The sequence below is a fragment of the Leuciscus leuciscus genome, assembly GCF_965113295.1.
Source record: "Leuciscus leuciscus genome assembly, chromosome: 1".
Taxonomy (NCBI): domain Eukaryota; kingdom Metazoa; phylum Chordata; class Actinopteri; order Cypriniformes; family Leuciscidae; genus Leuciscus; species Leuciscus leuciscus.
Window position 1 is genome coordinate 26,119,470 of NC_138725.1, and position 16,478 is coordinate 26,135,947.

Below are 16,478 nucleotides of genomic sequence, written 5' to 3' on the forward strand. Positions count from 1 at the left end.
CATGTTTTGTCTCATCTGACAGCTTATAAACTGAACAGAATTGTGCTGAACTTAATTAAGGTATCCTAATGTAAAATCTAGATACTGGAACATAAATCTTTAAATGGATCAGATAAATATTGGAGTCAGATAACTAACTAAGAACTAACTGCTCTTTTTCCTTCAACTGCTTTTTGATCCTATTATTGGTTCAAAATAGCACTAAGCCTTCAGGACTTACAAAATATAGTGTTCAGCAGCTGTTAAAGAGTTGATCAGCTTTTTTCGAAGGCTTGATTATGTTTATGTGGTGCAGTCTAACATGTGTTCATGCTTCTTTAAAAAATTATAAGAAGCCTCCCCTCAGAAATACACGACGGGCTCTGATTGGTCAGCTTGATCCAGTGTGTTGTGATTCGCTAAGCGCCTTGTTCACGCTGTCCGGAATCGTCACGCCGTTACCATAACAGTAGTTGCGCTCCGGTGTATTATAAACACAGGCGTCAATATTGCCTTATTAATTTCAGCCCGAATCAGATTTAGAGAATATTAGCGGACGGCTGTTACAGGACGTTTCAGAAAGGTATGTTTTTTTGGTAGATGTCTCATACTTTTTTATATACGCTGTTATTTGTAAATGCTAAGTTACTGCTAATGCTAATGTTACTGTTTATGTTAAAACGTAAAAAGTTCATACAATCGTTCTAACGCATAATATTACTATACTCGAAGGGATTATTTTATCATCACTCTCTCACACACACACACACACACACACACACACACACACACACACACACACACACTCACTCTCTCTCTCTCTCTCTCTCTCTCTCTCTCTCTCTCTCACTCACACACTCTCTCTCACTCACACTCTCTCTCTCTCTCTCTCTCTCTCTCTCTCTCTCTCTCTCTCTCTCTCTCTCTCTCTCTCTCTCTCTCTCTCTCTCTCTCTCTCTCTCTCTCTCTCTCTCTCTCTCTCTCTCTCTCTCTCTCTCTCTCTCTCTCCAAAACGAATGTAGCCAAATATCTGCCCTGAACTATGAGCACATTACGAGACTAACCATGGTTTTACCACAGTAAAGAAAATGTTAAACACAGAACCATGTTTAATAACGTTCCTGTAGCCATAATATAATTATTTTATGCCGTGTTTTTCAGACTTATCCCTTGATAAAACATGAACAAATACGTGGCCCAATGACGTGACGTGCAATTTTGATGTCCAAACCCCTTTATGAAGTCAAAATAAGGAAATGTTTAATAAAAAGCACATTTATTGAATCTATTGATCTCTGTTTATCAAATGATATAAACATATATTGAGGGTATTACAAAGTGTAAGAATTATTAGACATTATAGTCACATAATGTCATACAGGATAACTGTCCGGACCTTAGAGTGACATACAAAAAAGCCAAACAAACTGTAAAAAATCGAATAAACCCTATCATCTCTGCCACAGGCATTATTGTATGTGTCTTGACAACAATATATTTAAATATTACAAAGAATATGACATCCAGTTGATTGTTATGCTTTGGAGCATTCTGTCCCAAAACTGGTTGTCAGCCAATGTCATCCGGGATAACAAGCAAACTGGAGCAATTTTATTGTGAATTTTATTTTGACACGATGTGAGACAGCATGTTACACAATCAGGAAGACCCTGATGGACCCCCAAACAATGGTGAAAGGAAAGTATGTCTTTCATAAAATGTGTTTAACTTACCCTTTTTCTTCACTAGCATACTATGTAGTAAAATCCTGTGTCAAATGGGATAACGCTAAAATAACATATATAATGTGGATTTTATGTAAATATGTTTATTTAGCATGAATTTACATATTTGGAAGTTGAAGGTAAAGGTTGCAGATTTCTATAGGTAGCCAAAAATACTGCCCGATTAAGATTTAAACTGAGTTTTGTCATACCGGATAACAATTTTGTCATATAGGATAACAGTTACTTTCTGTTTGACAATATATTATTGTACAGTTTTCAGCTTTAATTTGTATAATTTCCATTAAAATTGTGATATTAACATATCATTAACATTGTTTAGTTAAATATTAGCAAATTATATAATTCATAATAATATTCAATTACAATTACACTTAATTATTGTCCAACCTGTCATATTGGGGAATCAGCCCCTTTAAGTCTATAAAAATGTAGTGTTCATTTAATGAAACTAATGAAATTTAGTGATTCAAGGTACTTCAACCCATTAATACGATTTTTCTTTATAAATATGTTGTTCAATTACATGCTTTTGTAAATTTGTTGTTCAAATAAATGATGTTCAGTGAAATGAGTGAAGGTCGCCTACTTTAACCCTTTACATTATTTATGAATATTGATGTAGAGTGACTATGATCATCAATAAAATGATTCACGGTACTTTTCAGTACTAAATTAAACCTAATGTTGAAAAGTTGTGCTGTTCTGATATTCATAAACATGAAAAAATGTTTAAATGTATTTGTATACTTGCCAAATCTGGGAAGAAACCACACTGAGTTTGTGTGTAACAGTTTACACACTGAAAACCACATCTGTATTGCTTTACAGTGGAGCCTAATTAATTTCCTTGGAAAAACATTGCATAACATAAACATTAATTATTTATGAACATTATTAAGTGTTGTAAAAATGACAATTCATGTGTTAACTCATATGGTGTCATACCGAGTAACAACTTAAGTCAGGCGGGATAACGCTGTTTTTTTCCACTGAAATGCATAATTTCACTTCATGGAGTTGAGGAAACAATAATAACATGATCCCAAGTCCTGTAAAACATTTTCAGACATTTTGCATTTTAAATCACATTGCAGTGTTAAAATGTGGGTAAAGAACTTGAACAAGTAGGGTCACGTTTAAAGAAATCACAATATAATGAGAAAAAATTGTTGTGCAAAACATTTTTTTCTGTGCTCCAAATATTGTTTACTGCATCACTTTATATATTCATTAAGTATTATTGATTTGAAAAGTTTTAATATCGTAATATTTAGAAAATGCATTAACGTTATCCCGTATGACATTTTGACTGGTGTCGATCGTCACATGATTCTCAGTTAAACCGCTTAAAATACATTGTTTAAAATTGAGATTTTAGTAATAAGTAAAAAACACCCCCATAAAGATAATAACTACTTTGATGTGCAGTTTTAACCTTTTTGAATTTTTTATCAGTTGAAAACCTTATTTGTCACTGGCCCACATACAGTGAACTAGTATTTGTATAATCTGACATAACGTTACATTTGACAGTAATATATTATTTACCCACAGCCACAAATCTAACACTAAACTGAAAAGGGTATTTTAGTTTTGTAATATAACTGTATAGGAAACAGTGCAACAAATAAATCTGTGAATATAAATAATTATAAATTAATAATATTTGGAAAAAAAATCTCTTTAAAACTTTCCAGAAACAATTTTGCTAGATAAAAGGTATTTCGGTTTTTAAATATGAAAGTCCAACAGAAACTTATACTCAGTCTTTCACTACAATCAGTGTAGTGAAATAAGAGACTTGAGTAATAGAGTACACAAATAAATCTCAACTGAACAATTAAAGGGTTAGTTCACCCAAAAATGAAAATGATTTACTTGCCGGCCCAGATAGTTAGTAAAGACAATGTTTAAGTGACTACAGTGGCTCAACCATAAGTTTATCAAACGACGAGAATACTTTTTGTGCGGGAAAAAATAAAACAAAAAAACGACTTTATTCAACTATTTGGTTATTTACTTATTTTTGGGGTTTTTTTGCGTACAAAAAGTATCTTGTCGCTTGATAAATCATGATTGTCAGTTTCTGCACATAAAAACTGTTACATGTTAGAGATCTAATTGCTTTAATACAATGTAGGCTAATTATCATAAAATCAAACCATGTTTCAGTTCATACTTAGGCTATGTTGCGTGTTTGAAGATGAGTGTCATTAGTGCTTGTCTTTGTATTATTGATGTTTTATCCATGTCTTGGGTGTCACGATTCTCCAAATCCTCGATTCGATTACATTTTCGATTCTAAAGGCCCGTACACACCGGGACGAATATCGGCGCGCGTTATTCGCCAGCGTTTTTCAACGCGTTTTTTGTGTTCACACCCAAGCGATTTTCGCTGGCGATGAGCCGAGTGAACATGCAAATTCATTCCCTGACATTAGATGGTGCTTAAAGGGTAACTAAACCCTAAACCAACTTTTTTTAGTTAATGATCTGTAAGAATGGGGCTTTATTAGTGCTGTTCATTGATTCAAGTCGTTTTTTTGACATTTGTGTTTAAAGTGTTTTAATTTTACAAAATATGGTGTAAAAACATCTGAGTGCTGCCCTCTTCAGGTTGAACAGTGGCTACTGCAGTTGAATTTTCCTATTGGAAGTTGTGGTACACTCTGATGTCAGAGAGTACCAGCTAACCACGCCCTTGCCTACAGAGAGATACGTCTCAGATGCACACCCCCTCTCCACTGGGCTCTGCCTACTTTTTCAGCATTTTTCAAATATTGCCAGTGGGTGGAGTCAGGCTCTGACCAGGGGTTTAGTTACCCTTTAATGTAAAACAGAAATACAATACCACTCCATAACAGTTACTCTGCAAAACCACTCCATAACAGTCTATACTCTGCAATACCACTCCATAACAGTTCTCTTTTAACAAGATTTTTGTAGTCGCTGTCGCATTTGTCATATAGTTCTTTATTCCGACACCAACGAGACCAGCAGCTCTACATTCATCTTGCCTTGCATCTTCCTCGTCATTTCTTCCCGGCAGTGTCTGTCTATGGGCAGTGTAGACGCTACTTGGCGTATATCTTCTTCGCTGTTACGTATGTGTGCTTGGCAAGACCGTTTTATGTTTGAACGCCCCCAAGTTGTGTTTTACTGTAACTTCAGAAGCTCCAGACATGTGAGCAAAAGCGCCAATCTCATTGGTCGGATAGTTTTTGACGCGGCGCGTCAAACCAAAAAAACAAACCCGAGGTGTTTAAAAAAAAATTACGCTTTTACGCGTGGCGTTTTTCGCGTCGGTGTGCACACTCACATTGGCGCCCTTTGTTTAGTCACGAGGCGTTAAACGTCGGCGAATATCGCGCGCGAAATTTGTCCCGGTGTGTACGGGCCTTAAAGTCACGGTTCGATTCGATTCTCGATTAAAAAAATAATAATAATTGAAAGCACAAGCTATGCTATTTTTAGACTTTTATGCAATATAATAATATCTGACCTTTGTTCGCAATGTACCACACACTACATTGTCAAATTTAAAACGTTTATTAACAACATAATGTAACAATAACTTATATTTTCAGTCAATTGGAAACTTAAACAATATAACCTATCACCTATTATAGTCCTGGGGCTCCCTGGACTTCTCAGAGCAGTCACAGGCGAATAGCACGGCGTTTTAAATTGGGTTCCCACAGCGTTTGCAACGCAGTACGAGAGAACGTTCTCGTAAGGGAACGTACTTGGTTACTTGCGTTAACCTCGGTTCCCTTAGAGATAAGGCAACGAGTACTGCGTTGCCTTGCCATGCTATTTCGCTCATATCTGGTACATCACTTAAGTCGATTTAAAACTTAAGTCCTTTGGCGAGTTTTCTCTGAATTTATACACTTCAGCCACGTCCAAATTGGCGCGCTCGAGGTTAGCAGGGCGCTAAGCGCTCTCATTGAACCGCACGCCACTGCTAACTCGCCATAGGTTCGTGCAGTTGCCGCAGCACAGCCAATCAGCTCGCTCAGACGAGCTATGATGCTCTCGCTGTGCAGCTGTAATGCGTTTTAAAATAAAGGCTTCAATATTCTCGTTTCTCAATATGCGTTCTTCAGTGATCTTGTGTCCTTGTGTTCTCGTACTACGTCATCATCAACCGTCGAAGTTCAATTCCAATACTCAAGAACGCAAGTACAGAGGACGCATGAAGTGCCCGGATGTGTCCTTGATATCGAGGATGCATCAAATGCAGACTTGAGAGAATCGAACCGCTAAAAATCCCAGAAGACGTTGCGGGCAGTCGACGTACGGAAGGCTGTAAGCTTTAAACTTCTCGTTCTCACTTAAGAGATTCCCGCTGCAAGCTCGAAATACGTGACAGCTCGTGAAAGTTTACATTTGTCGGTCTCTTTTGCTTCATTTTAATAAAGTGATAAAGACCTTAAGAAAGCGGCAGTATTTTTATTGGCATATTAAAAAGAATCTTAACATTGACAAAACATAGTTAACACATAGGCTACTCATAAATACACATGGTACAATAAAAAAGATATAAACTATGAAAACAATGTCTATAATAATATGAGAGAAATGTTTAAAAGGTTGTGACATATGTTTGTGATGTTGTGTTGTATTTGCCGAGATGGTCAGTTAAGCAGCATCGCAGCACATCTCAATTCTCATAAAGATGCGTTCTGTGTTCTCGCGTCCTTCCGAGTTCGTTCTTTCAAGGTCGCCTGGCAAGACCAGTCTCAAAGAGAACGCAAGTCTGTTCTTTGCGTTCTTGGAATTGAGAAACAGCCAAGGAGTTTTACCTATTACAGGCAAGCCGAGGTGACGTGACGTATGGGGCGTGGCAGCATCGACGATTCCAATTTTTTTGATTTGATAATCGAGATTGAGCATTAATTTCGATGGAACGTGACACCCTTATCTTTCAATAGAGCTGTTTTATAGGCTTTTATCATGTATCCAGACTCAAATAATGTGTTTCTAAAAGCAAACACGCTGTAAAAGTGAGATGATCTGCTGATGATCCTGAATGGCTTGTTGAATGAGTGTTGATAGTCTGAGGCTCATCAATATTAACATATCTGCTGAAAACACTTTATTTCATGACAATAGTTCCTGTTTTCACCTCATTTATTATGCTGATGTCTTCAGATCTCCTGTAAATTGACACTTGAAGCTCATTTCATTGGTGTGAATAGACTGAGAGTAATTGTTGGTTTCTATAGAGAGATAAGCCGCGCTTCCATTAAAGGGTTAGTTCACCCAAAAATGAAAATTCTGTCAGTAATTACTCACCCTCATGTTGTTCCAACCGCGTAAGACCTTCGTTCATCTTCGGAACACAAATTAAGATATTTTTGATGAAATCTGAGAGCTGATCACTCCTCCATAGGCTGCTAGGTGGCCCAAACTTGCTGGCCCAGAAAAGTTATTAAAGAGATCGTTAATATAGTCCAAGTGACTACAGTGGCTCAATCAAGCGACGAGAATACTTTTTGTGCGCAAAAACAAACAAAAATAACGACTTTATTCCACTATTCATTGCCTTCTCTCTGGAGCTCTAGTTGGTTCGCGTAGTGTTTTTGCGCAGCGCGTCTGTGTTACACGTCACCACGTAGGCTCACTATTGGCCGACGCTGGTCATGTGTGTGATTCGTGATGACTTATAACACAGACACGCTGCGCAAAAACACTACGAGGCCCAGAGAGAAGGAAATGAATAGTGGAATAAAGTCGTTATTTTTGTTTGTTTTTGCGCACAAAAAGTTTTCTCGTCGCTTGATATACTTAAGATTGAGCCACTGTAGTCACTTGGACTATATTAATGATCTCTTTAATAACTTTTCTGGGCCAGCAAGTTTGGGCCACCTAGCAGCCTATGGAGAAGTGATCAGCTCTCAGATTTCATCAAAAATATCTTAATTTGTGTTCCGAAGATGAACGAAGGTCTTATGCGGTTGGAAAAACATGAGGGTGAGTAATTACTGACAGAATTTTCATTTTTGGGTGAACTAACCCTTTAAAGATTTGTGCGAAACTTTTGCGATTATTTTATTTATTTTTTTTCTCTCTAAATATCGATAAAAAACGATTGCGAAATGGCGGCGTTTCCATTAACCAATGTTATGCGACTAAAACGTAATTTTTTCCTCTTGCAATAAGTCATTCCAAAAATCATGGCAACGGACGTTGGTAAGTTTATATAGGCCTATATATATATATATATATCACAGCCACATACCGCTCTAGACATTATTATTATTAATGGAAGGAAACGTAGGCGTGTTATCCAAGCATTAATGGTAAGGAAAGACCCATACTGTGTCTGTGAGCGGCACATATGAAGTGTTTCTGGGTTTCTCCGAGGTCTTGATTGTGGCATTTCTTTGAGGTTTAGAATCCAGTATTTCTGTCATTCTTTTGTCTTTTATGAATTTAACAAAGAACTCCGTCTCGTATTCTGTCCAAACACACCGCGCCTTCTAAGTCAGGTGACTGTTTATGCGCAAAACTGTTTCCATTGCAGTTTTGCGAAATATTTCTTTTTCAAATTGCCTGAAAAACCACCTCATGCGAGCGTAAAAACTTTTTTGCGATAAATGGGAGTTTTTGCAAAATTGACGTGTTTCCATTGAGCGTATTTTCAATTTGCGCAATTTGAAGGGTAATGGAAACGCGGCTATAGACATAAATGCTTTAATGTCATTTAGTATTAAAACAAACTCCGTAACTGATAACTTTGGTTTTTGCAGATCAGCTCCTCCCACAGCAATCACATCATCAGTGAAGCTCCTCCCACTGTAATTCATCATCAGTGAAGCTCCTCCCACTGCAATTCTCCAATAAATGCTGGAATATTCCCATCAGCTACAAGTGAAGACGAGCACAATGCATCAGGAAGAGCTGATATCTGTAAAGACTGAGTTTATTAAAGAGGAAAGTGAGAACATGAGTGATCCAGAACCCTGCAGAATGAAACACACTGAAGATACTGAAGAACAAAGAGGTTGGTGTTTATTCTTCATTCATTCATGATGCTGAAGAACATTCATGTTAGAAACATTCAAGCACTTCATTACTTTTAGATAAACAGTAAAACTGAAATGGTAAGTGTTCTTGTTTGTTTACAACAAAGGGTCAGTAAAGGGAGGTTTTAGAAATTGTTATATTGATTGTCAACATCAGGTCCAACTAAATATTTTAGCTGTTTTATTTTACATTTATAACTGGCTCACATTTTTTGCAGCCATGTTACCAAACATTTTGACATTTCTCAATATAGTTTGCTGGGTATTGACACAAGTTTTGATTAAATATCTATTCACAAGCTTGAGCTTCGATTGTTTTGGATATACTGATGTATATCAGATTAAGTACATGCTCTCAAGGAAATAAAATCTCTCAAATAATGCTGTAAACTACACATGGGAGTCAGTTGGTACTTCACTACTTTAATATTGAAGGTTACAATTTACTGATTTGTATACAAACACTTAAATTACATTCAAGGAAGTTTTTTTTTATAATAGTAAAGTTATACTAACTTTACAATTACATAATCATATTTCTACCTTTAAATATACACATTTCTATGGTGGCTGTCACAAAAACTTTACTGATTTATTCAAACATGCATTAAATATCGAACATTAAAAATTATAATGCATATGTAATGTGGTGCATTTATATATTTATGAAAATGCTCCTCTAGAATAAAATTTTCTAGCTGACTAGCAAGTTATGGTCACTGAATATGGTTTTCTTTTTTGTATGATTTATTTATAATTTTTATGATGCATACATAAAGAAAATAAGTAAACAACCAAATAAATAAATAAACAGATATAAATAAGTAATAATAACAAAAATGGTAAAGGACAAAAAGTAAAAAAAAAGGAAGTAGTAAAATAAATCTAAATACATTCTCATCAGCAGAGAACAATGAAAAACTGAGAAATACTGAGACAGACCAACAAAGTATTAAGTGCACTTAAAACTGAATTCTAAACATCAATGTACAATTACAAAGTACTATCTGGAATGGAAAGGGTTAATCAGACATATTAAAGATGACAGAGTCTGTACGTATGCTAAACAGGGCTTCCAGATTGTAGAGAATCATGTACTGGGCCGGTGAAGAGAAAGTCATTCACAAGGCGTCTTCAATCCACCTAGAGCGTGATGGGGGTGTAATATGGTTTTTCTGAGGTAGATGTGACGTTACAAGACATATTGTTTACAAGACGTCTTTCCGTGGTTGAAACTAGGGCTGAACGATATGGACAAAATTTCATATCTCGATTTTCATGCCAGATATCTCGATATCGATACAATACGATATGACTACGGGTTCGGTGAAAACCAAGCATTTCTCAGAAAAATAAAAAGATCATAATACAAAAAAATGTGGAAAGCATAGTTTTATTTTTAAGAACAAGTCATCAACATTAACATAAATTACCAAAAAAATTAATTACAAATCAAACCTTTTACTGCAGCTCTGCTTTAACAATAAATAACAAATGCAGCAGCTGGTGGAACATTGAAAGTGCATTGAAGTGCAACAACATTTATATTCTTCAAAAGATCACATAACTGTATGCAGAAAATGCATTTGCTACTAACAGAACAGAGGTAGTTACAGGCAGCACAACTTCTACAGATTCTTTGCCAGGAACACTAGCTTGTTAACCATGTCTGGCTTCAGACAGGACCTCTGATAACTCACAATGTTGCCTGATGCACTAAAAATTCTCTCTGAGGGAGAGCTGGTGGCCTGCATGCACAAGTATTTTCTTGCCATGTTGCTGAGCAGGGGAAAGTTGACTTTGTGAGTTAATCTCCACCACAGAAGGGGGTCCTCGTCGTTGTCAATTGTGGGGGACTGCATGTAGGCACTCAGCTCGGCTTCTATGGCAGCAGTGGGATCGATTGGTACTGTTGCACTTGCGGTGGATCTTTTGAAGAAACTTCCCAACGACTTCTTAGCCTTTTTGGTGGGTGGGGGTGAAACTTCTTCCACTCTGGTCTCTCTGCACTCAACAGAATGCTAGAAAATAGTAAAAACAAAAAAAAAACAAGAAAAAAGAATTTAATTAGTTTTATATATGAATGATCATTACTGTATGAACAACACAATTCAGCTAAATTTAAACTTAAATATTTACTAAAATGTAAGATAATGCATTTAAATGGAAGGAACTCTTCTCATTTACTCCATTCTAACCATTATTTTTACCTTGTGTTCCATCATCTTCATCTCTGACACCAGTCTGGCTTTGATGATGGGGACGTCGTTGACACTGATTTATTGTGTCTTGTATCTTGGATCTTGAGTTCGAAGTTTGTTGTAATAAAATGGACCATTAAACTTATGTATGATTCGGTTGTCCGGCTCGACCACAGGTCCGTGGTTGTGGCGAAATGATCGATTTCACGGAGCTCGGATTCAACACTCATTTTACACTCATTATAACGTTTTGGAATGGCCACTTGATTAAAATGGATGGTATTTTATAACGCTTGTCCAGCGTCCAAACCATTTTTTTAAAGCCTTCTTTTGAGACAGTGTACACAGGTACCATGTCTTTTGCAGTGTGGTATGTTCTAGCATCTGTAATTTCTTTATGTCTGGTGGACGTCGACTCGTACGGCGTAACGCTACTGAATTCATCAGCAATCAAACTTTGCTTTGGTTTATTTTGGGATGACTGAGAAGTCCCCGGTGTTTCTCTCATTGTCATGCACTCTTCATGCAGCACGCGATGGTGTTGTTTCAGGTGGTGAAACATGTTCGTTGTGCTACCTTGCTTAGTCGCAATTTTTGCTAAGCACGACCTGCACAACACGTCACTCTGGTTTACATCGTTTCTGAATCCAAAATACTTCCAAATTATGGAAGATGATTTATGTTTTGGCACCAAGTCAGATTCTGCACTGCCACCGGCCGCATTATCTCCCGCACTCATTTTCTTTCTTTCTAATTTATCCGCTGTCTCTGTACAGTGTGCATAGACGTTGGAACAGGGGGGGCTGGGGGGGGCGGCCGCCCCTCTCGGGGTCAGGCAGCTGGGGGAGGGTTTGTTCATTGTTTTTGTTTTCCGTTGTTTTTATATGTATATATATATATATATATATATATATATATATATATGTGTGTATATATATATATATGTATATATATATTAGTAGACATGTGCCGGTATTCGGTAATGCGATAAATCGCGGTAATGAATATGCACGATATTGTTATCGCGGGCACTTCAGAATACCGTGAAAAATAATAGATCAGAATTTATATTTATAGAACGCGCATTAGCTTATTTTCCATCAACCGCTTAAACACTGCGTATATTCTGCGCGAAACACGTGCGCACTCTGATGTAAACAATCCCCACATGAAGAAGCACTGTGTGCATGCGGCGCAGGGCGCACCCTAGTCTAATGTAATGAATCCTCACATGGAGAAGAAGTATGGCGGAAGGAGGAACGCTGCCGACGATTTATCCATAGACAGTAAAATAAAGGATTTATCCCTCTTCTAAAAGCAGGGCTGCCATCTCTACGCATTCAGCGTGAGACTCTTTTCACACGCTCTCGAGCCACACATCCATTTTCTCACGCAGAGATAAATCACGGAGCAAAGAGGACACTGACACCGACAGACTAGACAGAGCAGGTTACTTTTGATATGAAAAAAAATCTCATCTATCAGATTCTGTCCATTTTATTACGAAATTCAGACAATAAATACCGTTTTGGTGCTTGTAAATGTGACGTGACGATCGACGATCTCAGTTCAAGTAAACTTTTTTATTTAAAGATACAGTACAACTTACCTAAAGGTATTATATCTCATACATAATATCGATCAATCAGTGTTTTTCAACCACGAAAAGATCAATAAAACTGCAGGTGAACAATTATGTCACAGAACGTTACATTTACCTCAGGAAAGCCATTTAATGACCAACACGTTAGTTGACTAGAAAAAATAGCTATAGAGGAGTATTTTGCTAAATATGTGCACTATATCACATTTGTATTATATTTTTACTTGTGTCATAATTGTTATTATAATGAAATCCAAATTATATTTAATTTGTTAATTTTTAACCTTTAATAATACCAGCTGACAGGGCTCTCTGTATGTTTACAGCATTATGTGAGATATATTTTTTCTTGAGAAAAATTACCATGTAGCCTACCTAATATTTATCCAAAGAGTCAATATTGAATCAAGATTGAAATCAAATCCCAAGAATTGAATTGAAATCGTGAAAATTGTGTAAAATTCTGTTTAGTTACCAAATGTTTTGACAATTACAATTACACCTATTGTGATGCAAGTTGTTTTTTTTCTACATCCCCCCCCCCCAATCCATCCGTTTCTCTTGGGCAATTAAAATATCGTGATGATACCGTATACCGTGATAAAAGCTCAATCAATTAATCGCAGCATGAAAATTTGATACCGGCACATGCCTAATTAGGGGTGTCCCCGACTATGGATTTTCATAGTCGAATCAGAATTGTCATGTCTTGCTTATAGTCGACTAATAGTCGAATCATGTGTATGGGGGCGGGGCTTTAAAATTTCAAAGCCGCGATGGACAGAAAATCACACAAAGATATAGAAGAAAATGTATAAAAACATTTTGGATCAATAAAACTAAGAAATAACATAAATAACTCCAGAAAGGCCACAGACAGGATTTGCATTTCACATACAAATCAAATTAAATCGACTAAATTACCTGTGCGAGCAGGCTCTATACACCACAACATCGATAAACCGAAAAAATAAACAATTAATTTACTAAATTAAATTAGAACAGAATATAACTTTCTAATAAATAAAAATGCAAAACGAAATAAATCAGAATCAAGTCACAAGATGAGCAAATGTGTGCAAAATGCCTAAAGTGCAGGGGAACATATATTCAAAACACAAGCCACAAATAGTTAGATTAGATAACCCTGACAGATCAATAAATAAAATTAAAATAAAGAAATTATTAAAATAAGGATAGTAGCCAGAATTTTCAACTTTGTCTTTTTAACTGCAGAATCTTTTTAGCTAAAAATGTTCACACTCACAGCATCCAAAAATCAAATTAGAACCATCTGAAAAGTTTTGAAATCACTTGTACCCTAACGTTACCTGATCGAGAGAACAAATCCAGTCTTTCACTCTGTCTGTGTCCGCTGGAGTCTTTTCAAATTGTGCGCGCGGATAAAATACATTCTAACGTGAAACTTGTTAACGTTGGCCGGCAGAAGTGCGATCATGATCCTGATGCTAAATCCAGCCTTGGAGAATATCCTTTCTGACGGTGTACATCCACACTTTATATTTTCTTATCCCAGACATTATTTTAAAGATTTAAATCCTTGCCGCCAAGACGCTCCTCTGTCGGTTACAGATTGAAAGTGAAACTTAAATCTGTCACGCAGACTCGGGGTGTTTGGATTTATTCACGCACGTTAAAAAATATTTATTAAAAGCTTATTTCTTTGCACATTTTTATATACAGCATTATCATAATAGGCTGAATATTAACGTATTGACAGAAAACCGGTAGTTCTATGTGAAATCAGACATTGAGCGCCCCTCATTTTGCCAAAGTGGCATGATCCTCGTTTCATAACACCTCTGCGAAGATTCGACCGTGAGATCGGTAGTCGAATCAGGCTCCTCCAATCGAAGCATCGAATCTTCGACTATTTGGGGTCACCCCTAATATATATATAGTTTTTATTTATATATATATATATATATATATATATATATATATATACAGGGCTTGACATTAACACCCGCCAACCCGCCAAATGCGGGTGGATTTTGCTCGTGGCGGGTAACATAGTCACTCCAACTAGCCACTGTGGCGGGTTGAATAATTGTAGTCTTTTCAAAAGGCATCTGAAATAAGTGTGATACTACAACTCCCATAGGGCTGTCAACGAATATTCTAAATTCGAATATATATTCGAATAGTTTTAAAAAACAGAATTTCGAAGGTGAAAATGTATATTCGGATGTGGAAAAACGCCTGCGGTAGCAGAGGCGCGGCTGTCTGCTTTGCGAGTGGGCGCGCTGCCTGAGGGATGGCCTGCCTGAGGGCAGGCTGCCTGCCTGATCATATATATAATATTTTTTAACGTGCGTGAATAAATCCAAACACCCCGAGTCTGCGTGACAGATTTAAGTTTCACTTTCAATCTGTAACCGACAGAGGAGCGTCTTGGCGGCAAGGATTTAAATCTTTAAAATAACAGGAAGAAGCGTTAACGTTAAACAGAAACATTACTAAAGTGTAGGCTACTGTACTGACTGAATAGATATTGCATGAATAAGGTAGGTTAGATACAGCAGTTTCATGCACTACAGGCTTCCACTGGTTTGATTATTTACCGTTTCATGTCAAGGAAAAGTTCCATGTTTACCACAGCACAGCTCGCTCGGAGCGTTCAATGTCGGTTATATAGGCTAAAAACTTCAATTATTGTTAATAATATTTGTTTCAATCACTGAATGAAGCCTGCTATATAAGAGTCGCGACCTCAAATTGCTTGCACAAAACTCTTGATCAGCACTCAACATTTGCTTATTGTTGTTGTTCATTTAAACCGTTATGCACAGAGAGCGTGACGCCTCATTCGCGCCGCAAGACCTCCAGACGCTCTATTCGCGTTTGGTGTGAACGCAGCATGAGGGTGAGGGTGAGAGAGAGAGAGAGAAAGAGTGCCTGCGAGTGAGCGAGCGAGAGTGAGGTCTGCGGTCTTGTCTTGGCCATTAGTTGATTTACTTGTTTTTGTGTAGGTAATACGTTGTCAAATGTGTTTAAACAAATAAACTACCTATACAAGTAGTTATGTCTCTTTGTATTAATTTGCCCTGTTATTGACGTAATGCGAGTCATTGACAAAATGCGCAACCATGTTCGAATAGTTCGAATATAGGCTATGTGTTTTTTTTTTGAAAGAATATTCGAACGTCATTTTTGAGCAATTTTGACAGCCCTAATGAGTATTACATGCACAGTGTATGCCGGTGGAGCTATGTGGCGATATGTAATATAATACATGGTTTTAATTTTAAAAAGGAGCTTTACACACAACCTTATCAGAGCTAATGATAATGACCTGTTTTGTGTAGTCTTGATTTGGGTGTGTACAGTGGTTTTACATTTAAAAGGGTTGTAAATCTAGTTCAAGTAAATTTTAGCACGCCATAGTCGACTTTTAAAAGGTAATTTCACAAAAACAAAAATGTGGCTAGTAAAAATGCTGTGTGGCTAGTAACTTTGGAAAACCACTAGCCACATTGGCTAGTGAGCAAAAAAGTTAATGTCAAGCCCTGTATATATATATAAAAATACAGAATCTGAATTAAAATGTGTTTGATTTAAGCCTACATTTCAAAATTTTGTGTCACAAAATGTATTGTTTTTAAGCCTTTCGCACGTACGATCACACAGGTGTAATCAGTCTAGGCTGGTCCCTGGAGCGTACGATCAAGTGCATCACATGATCAACTGCTAAATTCAAATGTTGAATTTAGCCAGAGACAGGCGCGCTCAGAGCTGTGATATATCACAACTTTTCAGTGTTTTCAACCACATACTGTTTATTTTAGGTTTCAAACATATAAATTCACATAAGTACTAAAAAAACAATACATTTAGAGTTTGTAAAATACACACTGATGTCTATGGAAGAGGTAATAATAATCCTTTCCAT

The 16,478-nt window shown here is 36.8% G+C and overlaps 1 protein-coding gene across 3 annotated transcripts in view; it reads left to right on the top strand.

Annotated features, from left to right (window-relative positions):
- The first annotated feature begins 370 nt into the window (after positions 1-370).
- Positions 371-16,478, top strand: part of LOC309498414 (uncharacterized protein) — a 30,607-nt gene continuing 14,499 nt past the window's right edge. Inside the window, exons 1-2 of one of the 3 annotated variants that reach the window (XM_082169148.1) lie at positions 371-562; positions 8,486-8,739. In XM_082169148.1, coding sequence (XP_082025274.1) covers positions 8,580-8,739 — 160 coding nt within the window. In that variant the 5' untranslated portion in view covers positions 371-562; positions 8,486-8,579. The remainder of the gene's footprint in view (positions 563-8,485; positions 8,740-16,478) is intronic. The other 2 variants (XM_082169147.1, XM_082169149.1) reach the window with 2 other exon arrangements.